Consider the following 19611-nt stretch of genomic DNA (forward strand, 5'->3'; position numbering starts at 1 on the left):
ACCACCCTCTCAGGCAATGAGTTCCAGACCCCCACCACCCTTCGGTGAAAAAAGTGCTCAACTCCCCTTTATTCCTTCCACCAATTACTTTCAATCTATGTATCTAAAATAAGTACTGGTCAGCATTGTTCAAAGATAACCAGTGCTGCAAACTTTTTGCAATGTTCAAGGCAAAAGAGATTTGCTGTAGATGACTGGAAGAACAAAGGGTGCAGCCCCTCAAAAATCCCCATATAGAGCAGAATAGGAAACAATTACTTGGCAGCATACAAGTCAAACCTTCGTGACTCTCTCTGAATCTTTGCATTCTGTAGCATCTGCTACCTGTTTGTGACTAGCTCCTAATTTACAAACATGTCTAGATTACTAATATCGTACTTATTTGCTGTCAATGTGTCCCAATCTTTTATCTTCCCACAAAAAAAATTGATAATTCCAAACTTAAATTCCCAATAATAAAATGACACAGATACACAACATTATTATACTTGAAGTTTTAATAATTCTTTTAATTCTTGAAAATATCTAACCAACATAGCCTTTCCACACATTAATATCTATAAACAAAAAATTGCTGGGTAGATAACATTATTTATTAAACAACAATGTTAGTAAATAGCATTCTTGTTCGACAAGAAAAATTCCACAGATTAGATTGCATTGGGTTTTGATAGTGGCTTATGGTGGAGCCCAACAATCGACATTCTTGCTTTTACATTAAAAACTGTCAATGGGGCCGAAATTGCCCCACACGAGGTTTGGGGTTCATTATTTGAATTAAAGGAAAATTCAGCATCCAGTGAGATGGGCTGCCAAACCGCACGGAATTGAGGTCTTACAGCAACAAAAAAAAAGTGGGGTGGTAACCATTAGCGCCACACTCAGATCAGCGTAACGCTGACTTAACGCATCACCCGAACACGTCACAACATCCCTCCCCTTCTTTTAAAGGGGAGGACCGCTGTGAACTCTGCAGCCGCTTTAGTGGCGCCCACTGGGCCACCAGGGAGGGTGTTGGCTGGGCCAGCACGTTGGCAGCCCGGCCGACACAAAAGAGATGGCAACGGTGGTACTAACTCCTCTTTAAGGGCGGCCGGGACACCCCAGGCACCACAACTTCTTGCCCCACAAAGCGGTTAGTGGCATCGTCCCACACCAACCTCGCATCCGGCACAAAAGGGTCGGCGCAGGGCGCTAAGGGGTCGGCACGCACGGCGATGATGTAACCGGCATGCTTGCGCCAAGATGGCCTTTAATTGTGGGGCCCGGTGCAAAGCCCTTTTCGTGCACCGAGCTCGGGTGGGGGGGAAACGACACACAATTCCGACCCGCGCACCTGGGCGAAAACCCTTCCGTTAGCACCTCCCGTAACCACTAGTGGGCCTTTCTCAGAGGGGCAATTTCGGCCTCAATGTTTGCTATACAGTGCAATTGTAGTACATCAACTGATCACAGTTTTGATTCCGTTTCTGAAACCAAAAAACGTTCCATGTGTGAATTAGATGTGCAATTGATTTTAATGAACATATTGACAATATATAATTTTTTAATAAAGGATTGAAATCTTATAAGCTGGAAACATTGGTGTCTTTTACTCCCACTGCAAGCATTATGTGCAAAAACTGGAGTGGCAGCTTTGACACATTTAATTTGGACCTTATTTACTGTACAGCGGCATCATGAATGGGAACAGTAGGCTGTTAGTGTCATTTCCCGATGATTTGGGAGTATATTCTACATTCCTGCACCTAATTAGCAGTTTCAGAACATAAAGGTAAGACCCAAGAGAGAACATCACTGTTGTAGTTAGAGCTGCTTATTTTTACCATTGTGCATTGACTCAGATAGACACATTTCACTTTAATTTAGTTGTTGGAATCATCTAAAAATGATTCTATTTCTTAAAATGAGAGTGCCCTAAAAAAGAAAAATGACACATTTTCTCCCCAACAGAGGCCAAGTTGGTAAGTTATTCGCAGGCCTCTGCTGATGGTGTTGAACTGGTTGCTCACAGCTGCACAAGAACAGCCCGGAATGAGGAGTCTTTCACTTTAAAGAGGAATTACTTAACTTTCACTGAGCACCCCCAATGGAATGAATGAGATCAACAATGCAGCACACCAGGAATTGTTTTGTAAGTCCATGTTTTACCATTCCATAGAACAGCACATTTTACTACTCTGCTGCTAGACATGACTATTACTGATACTATATATAGGATCTCAATGCAGGGACAGCACAAAATTAACTTGGATATACTGACTGTAAATAGACAAAAGCCACCTTCTGTGGGTTACTGCCTATGTACTGAAAAAGCAGATTTCAGTTAGTGTAACAAGAACAAGAATAAATGGTTAAGTTATTGCCTCAAATAAGTTTCATAACCCCAAGAAAATTAAACTATAACATTGAGTAATCATAACTCAACTCCATTATAATTCCTGCTTCATAGAGTTCAACAGTTTTGAAGATGACTTAACTGGTTGAAAAGTTTACATTTTTACAAATGTGAATGCAACTTGAACAACAAAGACAATATATAAAGAAAATCAGGTACCTTCATTAATTTCTCAAGTACTGCACTATCTGGAGCAAATCATTTTTTTAAGCTTTCATAATACGTTTTTGATCAACTTAATCTAATACGTTTTACAATTTGACTAAAATGGAAGCTAAACCTTCATCTCTATGCAAGCAATTACAATAAAAAGTCTAATAAGGCACACATTGGTCATTTGTAAATTGTCATTCTGGAAAGATTTTGTAGTTCAGATAGTAATAATAAAGCATGTAACTATTTGTTTCGGATCAAAATACTTAAGAGGTAGACATTTGACTTGTTGCCCAACAAAAAGAGACTCGCATTTATACAGCACCTTTCACAATTTCAGGACATCACAAAGCGCTTTACAGCCAATGAAGTACCTGTGAAGTGCAGTCACTGTTGTAATCAGCCACCCATTATAGGAACAACACATTTTTCCTTTTAATTTTGCAGTTTCTACAACAGGCAGCCATTCTGCAACACCAGTTTCATGCCCAGGCTGCAAGTTGAAAATCTACCAGTAACATCTTCAGAATATTCTTCTGTCCCAGAAGTTACAATGATCAAAGAAGCCTACATGTACAGGAGGTAGAGCACCTGACTTTCAATCAAATGGTCACAGGTTCAAGGGTCAGCAATGCCAGTCACGTCTGGTCAGCTGTCACTGATTTGGAATGTATTTCACCATTCTGACTGAGCGCTTTAGATGCAAGCTCGGTTGCTATGACAGATGGTGCGGCACCGGATTTGAAAATTTAGAAGATCTCGAAACCCAAATTATTTCAATATGTTGACCTATTGTTACAGGCACAAATGGTTTTATACTAGGCAGCATTTCCAAAATTGAAATAGGACTGCACACTATTCCCTATTCTCCATTCAGATTTATCATTGAGCCTTATCAAAGTGAGCGGATTACAAAAGTGTACTTGGAACATTTATAGAAGAAAACTTGTCAGTGCCATCTTTTATTCAAGTAAAAATTCACTCCTGCTTTGTTTTATTGTACCAGTGCATGGATCGTCTTACAGCTAATTCCCAGTTCTCTATGGTAGGTTTATAGTGACGCAACATAGCTTGTGGTTTGAAAATCTTTTCCACAGATCGAATAGTCTTTAATTCTTCTCTGCTGTCCCAGTACCCTGCAACAGAATTAAACATTTTTACTGCATAAATCTTTATTACTAAAGATGCAAAACTACAGGCAGTGCAGTACATGGATCTTCCAAGCATTTGTATCAGTAGTAAAACATTGGCCCGGATTTTCCAGGGCCTATGATCACGTACACATAAGCGGTGCACATGCGTGCAAACCCGGAACTTGCGATCTGTCAAGTTAGCTGGACAGATCATACGAATCTGAAGGAAATGGACATTTGCTGGCGCAGGGTTGGGCTACTATTGCACAGCAAATGCCCATGAAACTCTTACACCTGGTAAAAGCAGGTGTATGGCCGCCTTTTACCAGCGTAAGGGATTAAATATTAAAATAATTTTTAAAAAATCATTGAAACATTCAAAAACCTTTAAAATTATTTTAGATTATTTTTGGTCTCTTTAAAAATAGGAATTCTCACAGGAATAAAAAAAAAATCAGATGAGTTATTGCAAGTGATCTTCATGCACTTTGAGTCTATAGTTGCATTGGCAGAAACCTGGACCTACCCACTTAGCAACAGATCAAAAAGACACAATGATAGTGAAGAAAGGCAATAGATGAAAAATGAGGAGGAGAGGGAGGCACGGAAGCATTTAAATCGATAAGTTTAAAGGTAGTGAGTAGCTGTTCACCCATAAGAATGACATGAGTTTCTCAAATGGTAATGAAAGGAATTGCTCTAATCAAATACATCAGTCTTTTACTTTGGTGTTCAATGTCAATCAAATGCTGCTGTCACATTAAGGACTCACAACAGACCATGTTACAAATAAAAGTTGATTTCTGAAAATAATTGACAATACTTCACATAGAAATTGAATATTAAAAAATTCAGTATTTTTGACATACCAATTGCAAGACCGGCTAAAAAGGCTGCCCCTAGACTGGACATATCCACACGTTTGGGTTTCTCAATATCACAGATAAGCAGATCTGTGGTAAGCTGCATGATAAACTGATTGTTGCATACACCACCGTTTGCCCTATACACAATAAAACAGAACAATTTATCAGCACAAAGGACACAAACAATCTTGTGTCAGGTAAAATTCAGCAAAAAGCATAATCTGTTCAACATTTTAAAAGCAAAAACTGGAAACTTTCTCCACTGTTATCTGCAATTTTCGGGTTAATTATAAAACATTTCCGTAGTGTAAATATATCCTGTAAAGCAGTGTTGTGATATTCACTGGGATATACCTGATGTATGTAATCGGAACTTGGATTTCTTTCTGCAATGTGTCATAAAGCTGTTTGTTCCTACACAAACAAAACAAAAAAAAAGTAAGTCAAAAATACTGAAATACGAAAAGTTAAAGGGGAGAGAAGTACTAAGACAATTGATGCAAAGTTATGGATTTTGTTCATTTTAATTATAATTCGAGTTAAGATGGATTCTGCTGCTCACGAGATCAAGAGGCACAATGCACATTCGTTGAGAGTTATTAGCACCACACATTAGAAGCAGTAGATTCAAATTTCCTGTGATTCAGAGGGTTGTGGTGGCTAACATGATGCTACATGGAGAGTGTTAACAATTGAGGAGCAGTTGTATTTTTTGACATTCTACTCTTCATATTTGCTGAATGTTTTATGTCTCATAGCTCTACAATGACATTAGCTATTGTGATCTATAAAATTGCTAGTCCTAGTGACTGGCAACGAGATTATGTTAAATTGAGTAAGCCAGATTACTACAAGTACGGAAACCTTGAATCCTCAGATCTACAAATGAAAGATTCAGAATATTAAAACATCGCAGAGGACAAGGTCTACTTGCACGAACTGCTGCAAAACCATCAAGAGAAAACAGTAATGTAAAAACCCCAAATTGTATCAAATTATCTACAAAGTGGAATAACATGTGTTCACCCCTACAATTGCCAATCCTTCCCTGGGACTTATGTGGGAGGAAAATAATGGATCACAGTGCGTCACCCTGTCTAGTGGGTAGCTTGAGTGGCAATGGCAGAGCTTGAAGAATAGGTCACTAGACTGGCTTCTGGCAGAGTATGATGTACAGGCAACCTAAATAAAGTACATTTACATAGACGCCCTCCCAAAGAAGGAGTCACGGTAGTCTTATTGAAGAGCCTTTAATTTAATATCTGTAATGCTATGCTTCAACAAGTACAACTGCCAATATTTGGCCAAAGAAGATGGGTTGAAGCTTACAGTTCTTTGGTTTGGAAATTAATGTCATCACCTAGGCATGATACTTGGACATGTCTGTACCGGAGAACTTGCAAAAATAAAACCCAACACCATGGAAAACACACAAGATTTATTCAAAGCACGAGAACTAAATTTCCATCCACAGATTTGGTTTCAGTGAATAACCAGTAAAAGTCTAACATCTTTTCTTAATTCTGCTAATATATACAATAGTGAAATAGAGCAGATTGGCTGGACACTGAAATGGTCTATGTCCCACTCTGAAGGGCATATTTTGGATATTCAAACGATTACATATATAGCTTCTTTCCACATACCTGAAGGCTATGGATTCCAGTATTGCTCGTACGAGATGCATTTTGGTCGTTGAAGGTTTCAGTCCCATAAATGAGGCACAAGCATTAGGATCATTTAAAGGAGCCTGACAAGAAAAACATTTTTAACTCATGAACAGAACTATATAGTTTGACACGGTGCACATAAAGTATTTTGATTTATCAAATCTTTAAAAAAAAAAACATGACTTACAGAGGACAGTGAGAGGCAGCATAAAAAGAAAGAAGGACAATTATGTCTTTTTGTAAAGGTGGTCATTCCTATAATTTACAGTGTGGGTCAGCTCAAAATGTCATGCATTCTTATGTATATGGTGTCAAGAGAACTAAGACTATTTCACGTATACACAATCCACAAATTATTAAATAGTTCTCAGCATTCAGTTTCAAGTTAGTTGTGTGAATTACAATGAAGTATATGTTTTAGTGACAGTATAAACTGCGATGCAGTGCCCCCCAATCACTTAGTGAGTAAATGCGTTACTTGACATGGCACTGAGCCACGCAAAACCAGGTAGGCCCCAGATTTGATTCTTGGTCTGTGTCAAGTTAGCTCAGCTCAGCCTAGGCAACATTGAGGCCGGCACAATAGGCTCAGTGTTCACACGCTAGCAGGGGAAGGAAAGGAAAGAAAATACAGTAGGGTTCTTACTCCTGCTCAATATCCTGTTCCTCTGCTGACGTGCGTATGTGTGAACATTAAACGAGGTGGTTGTTATACCCCCAAACATCAAGCAGCAAACTGATACTCTCTATCTCATGCATGACAAATGGTCATTTGGGTGAAGTATCAGAGGGCTCTTGGCATTTTAGAAATGTCCTCAGCAAGATTCACTTCTAAAGTGGGAAAGTTAGAGGAGGAATAAAACCCAAAATTGAAAACGAGGTCCAGTGGACTTGCAACAAAGCTAGCACTGTAATGAAACCGACAAACCTATGGAATTAGATGCACTCCACACAATCAATATCAAATGGACTTTAAAAAAAAGTTCCCCAAATCAGGAGTTAAAATTAAAAGCACTAAGTGGCTCTGAATATTTTAATACTCTGCCTAAATTTGAAATTGACAAACATAAACTCACTTACAGTTAACATATGAAACTGATCTCAATTTCTCATCAGATGAACTGCTGAAATGAAACAAAACGGTCTGTAGCACACCCACAAAATGTTTGTACCATTTAACATAGGGCTGCCATTGAAATACACCGCCGCTGGAAAGAACTTCTGTGACTTTTCTTATTCTCATCTTTCACAACTCAAAACTGTAGCTTAAAAACAAGTCAAATATTAACTAATTTTATTATCCCACTGAGGATTAAAATTCACCATTGCAAAGAAATGTTAGCTCTTTGATGTGAAGATACCAGTTAGTAAATAAGTGATTCTTTGATGCTGAACATTTATCATCATTATTAATTGTAACATTATTAATGACAGTTTAGATAGGGCAAACTATTAGAATACATCCACCTGAAGTAGTATTTGGATACTGGATGCAAGACAAGCCTAATTCTTAAACTCTCATTATAGGTTGTAATTCTGCTGTATAAAATGTTATAGGCTGTTTACAAAGTGTGGTCTTCCTTCCATTCATTGGAGCACGGTGCACTCATTGGCAAATATTAACAGAAACACCCAATGACTTCCAATCCATTTAGTGTGGTAAATATAAAATAGAGGCCATTAGCCATTAAATGGATTATTGCAAGTGTGCAAAACAGTTGAGGATCATCCTTCCAACAAACAGGAAATACATAAAACCATTTGGCCTATGGATTAAAAAAAATGTTCAACCATTTTTCTCTCTTTCCCTCCTCCTGGAGGAGTGGAATTGTTGCTGACTAATGGTGCACCAATTGCTCCTGACTGCCTTGCCCAAGTGACCATTATTCATGTAAAAATTTCCATCATGAGAGTCAACAGGCTATTTACCAAAGTGAGCAAAACATAGAAAATAGGTGCAGGAGTAGGCCATTCGGCCCTTCTAGCCTGCACCGCCATTCAATGAGTTCATGGCTGAACATGCACCTTCAGTACCCCATTCCTGCTTTCTCACCATACCCCTTGATCCCCTTAGTAGTAAGGACTACATCCAACTCTTTTTTGAATATATTTAGTGAATTGGCCTCAACAACTTTCTGTGGTAGAGAATTCCACAGGTTCACCACTCTCTGGGCCTTTTATAGGCCTCCGACCCCGGACTCACGCCTCACCAAAAAACATTGAAGCCCTCGGTGGCAGTGATGGGGGAGGGAAGAATTAAATAGTTGCTAGCCTCTACTTGGAAGTGGGTTCCAGGTTTCAGCCTAGCTACCAGGAAGAAGTGCTAACTATTCCATTACAAGAGAAGAGACAAATAAAATGTCTAGTTTGCAGGGTGTAGAGTTACTCGCCCCTCAAGGGGTTAAAATTCTCTCGTAACTTACTAGCAGAGCTCTCATGGCATTACTTACAGATAGTTTGAGGCCTGGATATTAAGCTGGTTATGAATTTAAGATCACTGCTGTTAATAGGCAAAGCCAGATAGCTGCAGCTGCTGAGGTTAGAGTATAACTGTAATTACTTCTGGAATTTTTTTGAGGATGTTTCCAGTAGAGTGGACAAGGGAGAACCAGTTGATGTGGTATATTTGGACTTTCAGAAGGCTTTCGACAAGGTCCCACACAGAAGATTAATGTGCAAAGTTAAAGCACATGGGATTGGGGGTAGTGTGCTGTCATGGATTGAGAACTGGTTGTCAGACAGGAAGCAAAGAGTAGGAGTGAATGGGTACCTTTCAGAATGGCAGGCGGTGAGTAGTGGGGTACCACAAGGTTCTGTGCTGGGGCCCCAGCTGCTTACACTGTACATTAATGATTTAGACGAGGGGATTAAATGTGGTATCTCCAAATTTGCAGACGACACTAAGTTAAGTGGCAGTGTGAGCTGCGAGGAGGATGCTATGAGGCTGCAGAGCGACTTGGATATGTTAGGTGAGTGGGCAAATGCATGGCACATGAAGTATAATGTGGATAAATGTGAGGTTATCCACTTTGGTGGTAAAAACAGAGAGACAGACTATTATGTGAATGGCGACAGATTAGGAAAAGGGGAGGTGCAACGAGACCTGGGTGTCATGGTACATCAGTCATTGAAGGTTGGCATGCAGGTACAGCAGGCGGTTAAGAAAGAAAATGGTATGTTGGCCTTCATAGCGAGGGGATTTGAGTACAGGGGCAGGGAGGTGTTGCTACAGTTATACAGGGCATTGGTGAGGCCACACCTGGAGTATTGTGTGCAGTTTTGGTCTCCTAACATGAGGAAGGACATTCTTGCTATTGAGCCTAGTATTCTGGTATATTCTAAAGGTGCCTACCTCCTACAACAGAGGGAGTGCAACGAAGGTTCACCAGACTGATGCCCGGGATGGCGGGACTGACATATCAAGAAAGACTGAATCAATTGGGCTTGTATTCACTGGAGTTCAGAAGAATGAGAGGGGACCTCATAGAAACGTTTAAAATTCTGACGGGTTTAGACAGGTTAGATGCAGGAAGAATGTTCCCAATGTTGGGGAAGTCCAGAACCAGGATAAGGATAAGGGGTAAGCCATTTAGGACCGAGATGAGGAGAAACTTCCCCAGAGTGTGATGAACCTGTGGAATTCTCTACCACAGAAAGTTGTTGAGGCCAATTCACTAAATATATTCAAAAAGGAGTTAGATGTAGTCCTTACTACTAGGGGGATCAAGGGGTATGGCGAGAAAGCAGGAATGGGGTATTGAAGTTGCATGTTCAGCCATGAACTCATTGAATGGCGGTGCAGGCTCGAAGGGCCGAATGGCCTACTCCTGCACCTATTTTCCATGTTTCTACTTGTAAATTTGAGGCTCCATGTTGATGACCAGCTTTTATTCTTAAAAAAAATATTAGATACAAAACAAAGTGTGACTCTGGTCTCTCACACAGACACAGTTATATGACTAGGGCTTCTCCCACAGCATTGCTTGTGGCCAGTCAAAGGATGTGCCGTTTTATAAGATGTTGGAGAGTTACATCATGAAATGGAAAATGTATTCTCCTGCTGATCTTGCTGGGATCACAAAGCTTAACTGGTAAGTAAACAAGGGTTCAGTGGCGAGAATTCAAGTGTTGTGCGATGTGCTGGTGAATTTTAGACTGCAGTTCAGATGGTTTGCTCGAGGTTGTCCTTCAGAGCCGTAGATGAAAAGTTTTTGGTTTTTTTTGTGTGATTAATAAGATATTTTTGAAATTAGAGGATGAAGACTTTGTGAGTAAAGTAACTTGTGTTGTTGGTGGTTTACATTCAAAATGACTGGCTTTTTTTGTTGTAAAGATTGTTGGAAAAGTTTGTACGTTAGCAAATCAGCTGCAAGAAATTTGCTTGCAAAAATATTGGCAATATTTAAACAGAATATACATAGAAGAGTGAGGAGATTAGTGCACACACATTTATATAGCACATTTGAACATAGAAAAGCATTCCAAAGGGCTTCACAGAAGAGTAAATCAGAGAAAAATGGACACTGAAACAAAGCAGGAAATATTAGGTGGGGTGACTAAAAGCTTGGCCAAAGAGGTGCGTTTTGAAGAGAGCCTTAACAGAAGACAGGGAAGTAGCAAGGGTTTAGGGAGTGAATTCCAGAATGTGGGGTCCAGAGGGCTGAAGGCATGGCTGCTTATGGTTGGGCAAAAGGCAGCCACAAATGCACAAAAAGGCCATAACTAGAGGATGAGAGAGTTTGGGGGAGGCTGATAGAGATAAAATGATTCTTTTAAATTTGATAGATTGCACGTATATAAGGATATTACATTTCTGGAAAATCCATTTTAAATTCATCACTGAAATCATAAAAAATCAATTTGCTCATCCAGTGATCTACTAATGTGGGCTACACAGCTCCCAAATGCCTCAATGAAATTGAACACTATTATTACCATATCAGTTATTCTTCTTTTCTCGTACCTTTTCTAAGTTAGGACTTCAAGTTTTATTTCTAATGGGATACATTTATGCAAAACCAATAAATTGGAGTCACAAGTCATGAGATTGAGATGGGATTATATATCTATACATTTGTGACACTTTTGTAGAGGCATAGTATCTCTTAGTCCCTTCAGAAACGGTTTTGTGTATTGTACTCAGTATTACAAAGTACTCTTCCACACCACTGAATGAATGTATTTCTGATAACACTTTGCATCAGCACACTGTGGCAGAAACGACATTACAAATTCACAGGGCATTTCCTCCCCAAGATGAATGGACAAGAGACAAAGGGCCCGAAATTCAGTACCGCTAGAAAGCTGGTGCACCCCCCCACCTTTTTGCAGCCTTTAGTGGCAAAAATTTTTTGAGGCTGCATATTCAGCTCCAAAAGTGAATAAATAGGTTGCAGCGCTAATGAACCCTTCCAAAGTGGATTTTTCAGTGGTGTGGCTGTCTCAATTTGAGCGTTATCACCACGGAGAAATTCAGCATGCAGGTAAGGGTTTCTAATGAGCCAGCTGCTCCCTGGCCTTTTCAGCAAGGCCCTGAGGGGGGAAGGAGGTTGGAAAGATGGCTGGTGTAAGAGGTGCAAGGAGAGCCAACAGGTTCACTGATATGGAGCTGGAGACACTGACGGATGGTGTGGAGGACAGAAGAAGATTAGTGTTTCCTGATGTGGGGAGACCTGGCAGACCACCAGTACATAATGCATGGAGGGAGATTGCAGGGGAGGTGTCGGGCACCTCCATATATGTGAGGACACACCCTCCCAGGAGGGTGCTGGCCAGTCTGTACCCAGCCCTTCCAGGGTGGCGATGGGTCGACACCTCCCAGCTCTGGGGCGACGGAGAGCCTCCTCCTCCTCAGGTGCTGCTGCTCGCTCGACCTCCAGCAGCTGTGCCCTCATGATGGCCAGTTTGTGCAGCATGCAGCAGACCATGACAATGATGGAGACCCATTGAGGAAAGTACTGCAAGGTGCCACCAGAGCGGTGCAGGCACCGGAACCTTTGCTTAAGGATGCCTATGCAATGCTCGATGATGCACCTGGTGGCACAATGAGCGACAGTGAATGCTTTAATCTTAAATAAAAATACTAAAATTAATGAAACTATTTCCCTACCAAAGGGCCCCGATCGCGGCAACACTCCAGCAGTGTCCCGTTCGAGCACCGACTCGAATACCTCGCGGGGACAGTGCTGGGAAAGGCTTACCTTTTTGCAGCTGAGAATCCCTGCCCTTGCCACTTCCCAGCGGCCCGCACGCTGCCGAGCTCACCGCTGGAATGTCTCTTTTACAGCGGCTTCACCGCTTCCGCTTCCGGCGGAAGTGCACACCGCTCGAATATGGCTCGGGGAGGGAAAATCATCCGACCGTGGCAGCCCATCGATTTTTTCGGTCGACCGCCCAAACTCTGTCCCTTTGGGGGCGGTGAATTTCGGCCCCAAAAAGTTTAAAACAAAAGCCCTCACTGGGCTTATTTTAAGAGTCACCTAAACCACTGTAACTAAATTTAATTCCTCATAAATGCTCATTATGTGTTCTCTCAATGCTGGTAACACCAACAAGGCCACATTTATTACCCACCCCCAGTTGATCTGAGAAAGTGGGCCTTCTATTTGAACCACTGCAGTCTGTCTGGTGATGGCGCTCCTACAATGGTGGGGAATTCCAGGACTTTGACCCAATGAGGACGAAGGAATGCCCAAGTCACATGGTGTAAGAGAGGGGAACGTGGAGGTGACGGTATTCCCATGACGTTGTAAATACCGATTGCCATACAGACGGGGAAGCTTTGACATTTCCCTCAGCTTCCTTTTCCCCCACATGAAGAAATTCACAATCTGTACATTCCCAGGAGCGAACAGCTGAGAACAAGAACCCACTATGCAGAGGTTTGCAAGCATCCTACCACTTTATACAACAGGGCATTAGATCTCCAAAGTGCTGTGTCACCATGCCAGCCTATTGTACAGATTATTAGTGGAGTAGCGACCATTTAGTGTAAGTTGAAGGAACTGGACTTATGTTTACCATCGTGATCAATGCCTGTCCCCAACCAGGCCTCGGACCACTACCACCAAAGGCACTACCCAGCGCCCAGCCTGCGGCCAACATCTCGCCGTAGGCAACTAGGCCCATATAGCAGTGCCTGGTCTCCAGTCATCTTGGACCCCCTTGCCACTGGATCAAGACCTTGCTCAGCTGAGCCCGTGTGCAACGGCCACCCCACGTTAAAAGAACTCCCGCACAGGCATCTTTCACTCTGTTAACATGAAGTTCGGGAGCTGGAACGTCAGGACCCTCATGGACAACTCCAACAGCGACAGGCCGGAACGCCGGACCGCCATAGTTGCCCAGGAAACAGAGTCTGTGCCTCTCGTATTGGACTGTTCAGCCACCAAAGAACTCACTTCAGGAGTGGAAGCAAGTCTTCCTCGATTCCGAGGGACTGTCTATGATGAATGTCAATATCCTACACAGTAATAAAAATACTAGAACTTCCACAGTTTTTTCAAATAACTCCCAGAATAGAGAGAAAATTACTACAAACATTGGATGCCATTGTTAATTACATTGCACTAATCAAGTTGAAACTATTGCAGTTTTAAATGAAAGCAGTGCAGGGCAGACAGCGTGCTGGTGCATCAATGTACTGCATTGCAGTGCATTAGAACATGGGTTCACTCATGTTATTATCTAGTCTTGGCTATGCTAATCAAACAAAGGAGGCCAAGGCTTGAGGAAGGCAAAAATCATGCCAGTTAGCCTTGTCCACTTTTGCAGTATTCCGACCAGTCAACTTTCGTATAGCAGTGGCAGAGAGTTGGGGAAATACCACCTTCCGAGAATATGATCCTCAAACATTTTACATAAGAACATAAGAAATAGGAGGAGTAGGCCATACGGCCCCTCGTGCCTGCTCCACCATTCAATACGATCATGGCTGATCCGATCATGGACTCAACTCCACTTCCCTGCCCGCTCTCCATATGCCCTTATTGTTTAAGAAACTTTCTATTTCTGTCTTAAATTTATTCAATGTCTCGGCTTCCACAGCTCTCTGAGGCAGCGAATTCCACAGATCCACAAACCTCAGAAGAAATTTCTCCTCATCTCAGTTTTAAATTGGCGGTCCCCTTATTCTAAGATTATGCCTCCTAGTTCTAGTCTCCCCATCAGTGGAAACATCCTCTCTGCATCCAGCTTGTTAAGCCCTCTCATAATCTTATATGTTTTGATAAGATCATCTCTCATTCTTCTGAATTCCAATGAGTAGAGGCCCAAGCTACTCAACCTTTCCTCATAAGTCAACCCCCTCATCCCCGGAATCAACCTTGTGAACCTTCTCTGAACTGCCTCCAAAGCAAGTATATCCTTTTGTAAATATGGAAACCAAAACTGCACGCAGTATTCCAGGTGTGTCCTCACCAATACCCTGTACAACTGATCATTTGCTGAACCTGCATACTAACCTTTTGTGTTTCATGCACAAGTACCCCAAGGTCCCGCTGTACTGCAGCACTTTGCAATCTTTCTCCATTTAAATAATAACTTCCTTTTTGATTTTTTTCTGCCAAAGTGCATGACTTCACATTTGATAGGAGATGGAAGATGTGCATTATATACTGGGCCCTTCTTTCCTCACTATTAAAATTGAATATGGCAGGTGGATCTCTAAAGTAACAATGACTTGCAGGAGTGGTGAAAAAAGTTTGTACACAAATGCACATAGCACAGGAACTGAAGCAGATGATAGAAGCACAAATTCAGCTTAAGATGTAGTAGCCATTAGATAAACTTCTCTACAAGCTGGGCATCACCAAGATCTAAATATTTCAGGCTATAGAATCTTTAGAAAGGACAGGAAAATTATGAAAGGAGAGGGATTAGCAATATGGATAAAAATGCACAACTACAGCAACAGAAAGGTGGCTTTTTCAGGAAGGGCTCAGGCAGTGGAAATATTACGGATAGAACTAACATGGAAGAGCGACAAATTTCCAGGCAGTAGCGAAGTAGTGTGGAGCGGGGGTGTATAAACACAGATCAGGGAAGCATAAAACAGAAGTCATGTTATAATGGGAGATTGGGAGAAGCAGGAAAGGCAATGAATTTCTAGAAAGTATTCGGGACAGTTCTCTAGAAAAATAGGCCATAGCAGACCTGGCGATGAGCAATGATCCAGAATTAGTTAACAATCTAAAAGCAATGGAAGACCTTCCAAATAATGACCATTATATGATTGAATTTGATATTAGGACTGAGAGGGAGAAGTGAGTGTGACAAGGCTTTAAATTCAAGTAAGGCAAACTGTAAAAGGGATGAGAAATAAATTGCCATTATGGAGGTCACTAGAACAATTCTAAGCTTCCCAAGCAAGTGTTCCTCTAATGCTGAATAGCAGGAATTCCTGTCTGTAAAAATGACAGAATGACTCCAAGTCAGGGAAAGCATTTCTGTTGTCAGGTGGCACAGCCCCAGGAATACAGTTAAACATATCTACATAGTTGTAGCCATTTGAACCATTTAAGTATAGCCATAGTTTGAGGCACGTGCTCTTTGCTCTGATCAGTGCTCCAGTTCAAATGTTTAGGTAGGGAAGTTTTTTAATTCAGCAGACAATGACTGAGCTCTTAGTCAAGGCAACCATCTTTGCACTGTTTCAGGGAGAGGTGCTACAACATAATGTTCCTGGGCTCAGTTTGGGTTTGCAGTAAGGCCTGTTGTTCCACTGAATTGCAATGCAATTTTGAGGGAACAAAGCTAAAGAGCTAAAAATGGTATTTTCATTGCTAGTGTGAGATGCAGCGTAAAGATGATTACCCTTCTGAAATCGGCCATTACTTCAATTTTTAAATTAAAAGTGCCATACTTACCCAAAAGAAAATTCTAATACAAGATGTTAATTGTATTTAATTGAATTAATCACAAGTATTTAGGAATTGTTGCAGCAAAGAAGGTACAACTTATCTGTTGTGCAGGTTTACCTGTAATCCACTGAATGATGGGACAAAGAATACGCCATCTGAATTTTCCACTTCCTCCACCATCTTTTCAGTTTCAGCAACATCAGAGAATAAACCTGGAAAGACATGAAGGCCTAATCAAAGGAGGGTGTACTGTGTGGTACAGTAGGTTCAAAACATTGCCATTTCATCCCACCTAGAACCCAGTCCTGAGTGACTGGAAAATGATGCTTCCCTTTGTTGGTCACAAAATGAAAAGAAGTCTGACAACAAAACATCAAAATGTAATAGTCTTACTCAGATAGCACAAGGACAACAGGCTCTGGATGTTGGGACAATTGGAACTTTCAAAACGGAGACACAGAGATTTTTGTTAGGCAAGGGTATCAAGAGATGTGGAACAAAGGCATGTAAGAGTTCAGGTACAGTTCAGCCATCGTCATCATCATCATCATAGGCAGTCCCTCGCAATCGAGGAAGACTTGCTTCCACTCTCAAAGTGAGTTCTTTGATGGCTGAACAGTCCGATACGATCAGCCATGATCTGATCGAATGGCAGGCTCGAGGGGCTGAATGGTCTATGTCTGTTCCTAATGTTCCGAGAAGATATTGGGGAGGAGGTAAATGATAAAATGGTTCCAAGCAAGAGGAGATTTAAAAAAAAAAGAGAGCGAGCATTAGATAAATTACTTAAGCTAAAGGAAGACAAAGTGCTGCACCAGACTGGATGCATCCAAGGATCTTGAATAAAATGGGGGAAGAAATAGCAGAGGCCCTAGAAATTATATTTCAAGGTTTTATTGCTGCATGGACAGAAGCACGCCCGATGGAGTTCAATGTGGAGAAGTGTGAAGTGATACACTTTGGATGGACTAATATGGAAAGACAGTATCCTATAAATGGCACGATTTTGAAAAGTGTAGATGAGCAGAGAGACCTTGGTGTCATATATACAAATCCTTTAAGGTGGCAGGGCAAGTTGATAAGGTAGTTAAAAAGCATATGGATTACTTGGGTTTATAAATAGAGGAATATTTAACAACAAATTGTATTTATATAGCACCTTAACGTAGTGAAACGTCCCAAGGCGCTTCACAGGAGATAAAGAATTTGACACCGAGCCTCAAGAAAGAATTAGCGCAGGTGACTAAAAACTTGGTCAAAGAGGTAGGTTTTAAGGAGCTTCCTGAAGAAGGAGGAAAGAGAGGCAGAGAGGTTTAGGCAGGGGATTCCAGAGCTTGGGCCCAGGCAACAGAAGGCACGGCCACCAATGGTTGAGCGATTATAATCAGGGATGCTCAAGAGGGTAGAATTAGAGGAGCATAGACATCGCGGGGGGAGGGGTTGTGGGGCTGGACGAGATGACAGAGATAGAGAGGGGTGAGGCCATGGAGGGATTTGAAAATAAGGATGAGAATTTTGAAAATCGAGACACTGCTTAACTGGGAGCCAATGTAGGTCAGTGAGTAAAGGGGTGATGGGTGAGCGGGACTTGGTGCGAGTTAGGACACGGGCAGCCGAGTTTTGGATCACCTCTAGTTTACGTAGGGTAGAACGTGGGAGGCCAGCCAGGAGTGCATTGGAAGTGTCAAGTCTAGAGGTAACAAATATGGATGAGGGCTTCAGCAGCGGATGAGCTGAGGCAAGGGTGGAGACAGGCGATGTTACGGAGGTGGAAATAGGCGATCTTAATTATGCTGCGGATATGTGGTCGAAAGCCCATTTGAGGGCCAAATATGACACCAAGGTTGCGAACAGTCTGGTTCAGCCTCAGACAGATGTTGGGAGAGGGATGGAGTCAGTGGCTAGGGAACAGAGTTTGTGGCGGGGACCGAAAACAATGGCTTTTGGTCATCCCAATACTCAATTGGAGGAAATTTCTGCTCATCCAGAACTGGATGTCAGACACGCAGTCTGACAAGTTAGAGATGGTGGAGAGGTCGAGAGAAGTGGTGGTGAAGTAGAGCTGGGTGTCATCGGCGTACATGAGGAAACTGACGCTGTGTTTTTGGTTGATGTCGCCGAGGGGCAACATGCAGATAAGAAATAGGAGGAGCCAAGGATAGATCCTTGGGGGACACCAGAGGTAATGATGCAGGTGTGGGAAGAGAAGACATTGCAGGAGATTCTCTGGCTACAATTAGATAGATAAGAATGGAACTAGGTGAGTGCAGTCCCACCCAGCTGAACGGCGATGGAGAGGCATTGGAGAAGGTTAGAACGGTCAACTGTGTCAAAGGCTGCAGACAGGTCAAGGACGAGGAGGGATAGTTTACCTTCGTCAGTCACAAAGGATGTCATTTGTGACTTTGATAAGAGCCATTTCAGTATTGTGGCAGAGACAGAAACCAGATTGGAGGAATTCAAACATGAAATTGTGGGAAAGATGGACAAGGATTTGGGAAGCGACAACATGTTCAAGGACTTTGGAAAGGGGAAGCTGGAGATGGGGCAAGGACGGAGGGGTCAAGGATTTTTTTTTGAGAGGGGAGAGGACAGTAGATTTGAGGGAGTGGGGGACAGTATCCGAGGAGTCGGGAGTCTGTGAGTCAGAGAGACCTACAAAAGGCCGCGAGGTCGGGAGGTGCGTCGCTGAGTCGGGAGTCCGTGAGTCAGAGAGGCCCACAAAAGGCCGCGAGGTCAGGAGGTGCGTCGCTGAGTCGGGAGTCCGTGAGTCAGAGAGGCCTACAAAAGGCCCAGCTTGTGCAGTACAGGGAGAAGGCAAAAAAGAAGTAGAAAGAAATATAAAGGTGATGTCACAGCCAAGGGGGTAAGTGATTGGCAAGTAGTTTTTCTTTTTTCTCTTCTATATCAGTGAGCAACTTTTAGCACTGTTGTTGCCAACTGAAGTTAATCTCAGGGTTAAGTCATGGCAGGCGAGCTCGGACAAGTGTTATGCTCCTCCTGTACTTTGTGGGAAATCAGGGACGCCTCTGGTGTCCCTGACGACTACGTATGCGGGTAGTGTATCCGCCTCCAGCTCCTGACGGTCCGCGTTGCGGAATTGGAGCTGAGGGTGGATTTACTCTGGAGCATCCACGATGCTGAGAATGACGTGAGTAGCACGTGTAGCTAGTGGGTGAAGGGTCCACAGCCAGTTAGGGAATGAAAGACCAGCAGGAAGAGCAGTGCAAGGAAGGTAGTGCAGGGGTCCCCTGCGGTCATCCCCCTGCAAAACAGATACACCGCTTTGAGTACTGTTGAGGGGGATGACTCATCAGGGGAGGGCAGCAGCAGCCAAGTTCATGGCACCGTGGTTGGCTCTGCTGCACAGGAGGGCAGGAAAAAGAGTGGGAGAGCGATAGTGATAGGGGATTCAATTGTAAGGGGAATAGATAGGCATTTCTGCGGCCGCAACCGAGACTCCAGGATGGCATGTTGCCTCCCTGGTGCAAGGGTCAAGGATGTCTCGGAGCGGGTGCAGGACATTCTGAA

General features: G+C 42.5%; 1 protein-coding gene across 3 annotated transcripts in view; it reads right to left on the reverse strand.

Annotated features, from left to right (window-relative positions):
* Nucleotides 1-530: 530 nt before the first annotated feature.
* Nucleotides 531-19611, reverse strand: part of gk5 (glycerol kinase 5) — an 81561-nt gene continuing 62480 nt past the window's right edge. For all 3 annotated transcript variants that reach the window (XM_070883645.1, XM_070883646.1, XM_070883647.1), the window contains exons 12-16: nucleotides 16198-16292; nucleotides 6197-6300; nucleotides 4905-4964; nucleotides 4554-4687; nucleotides 531-3687 (exon numbers count right to left, since the gene is read on the reverse strand). In XM_070883645.1, the coding sequence (XP_070739746.1) occupies nucleotides 3530-3687; nucleotides 4554-4687; nucleotides 4905-4964; nucleotides 6197-6300; nucleotides 16198-16292 (551 nt within the window). In that variant the 3' untranslated portion in view covers nucleotides 531-3529. The remainder of the gene's footprint in view (nucleotides 3688-4553; nucleotides 4688-4904; nucleotides 4965-6196; nucleotides 6301-16197; nucleotides 16293-19611) is intronic.

Source organism: Pristiophorus japonicus, chromosome 6 (assembly GCF_044704955.1).
Source record: "Pristiophorus japonicus isolate sPriJap1 chromosome 6, sPriJap1.hap1, whole genome shotgun sequence".
In the NCBI taxonomy this organism is placed as follows: domain Eukaryota; kingdom Metazoa; phylum Chordata; class Chondrichthyes; family Pristiophoridae; genus Pristiophorus; species Pristiophorus japonicus.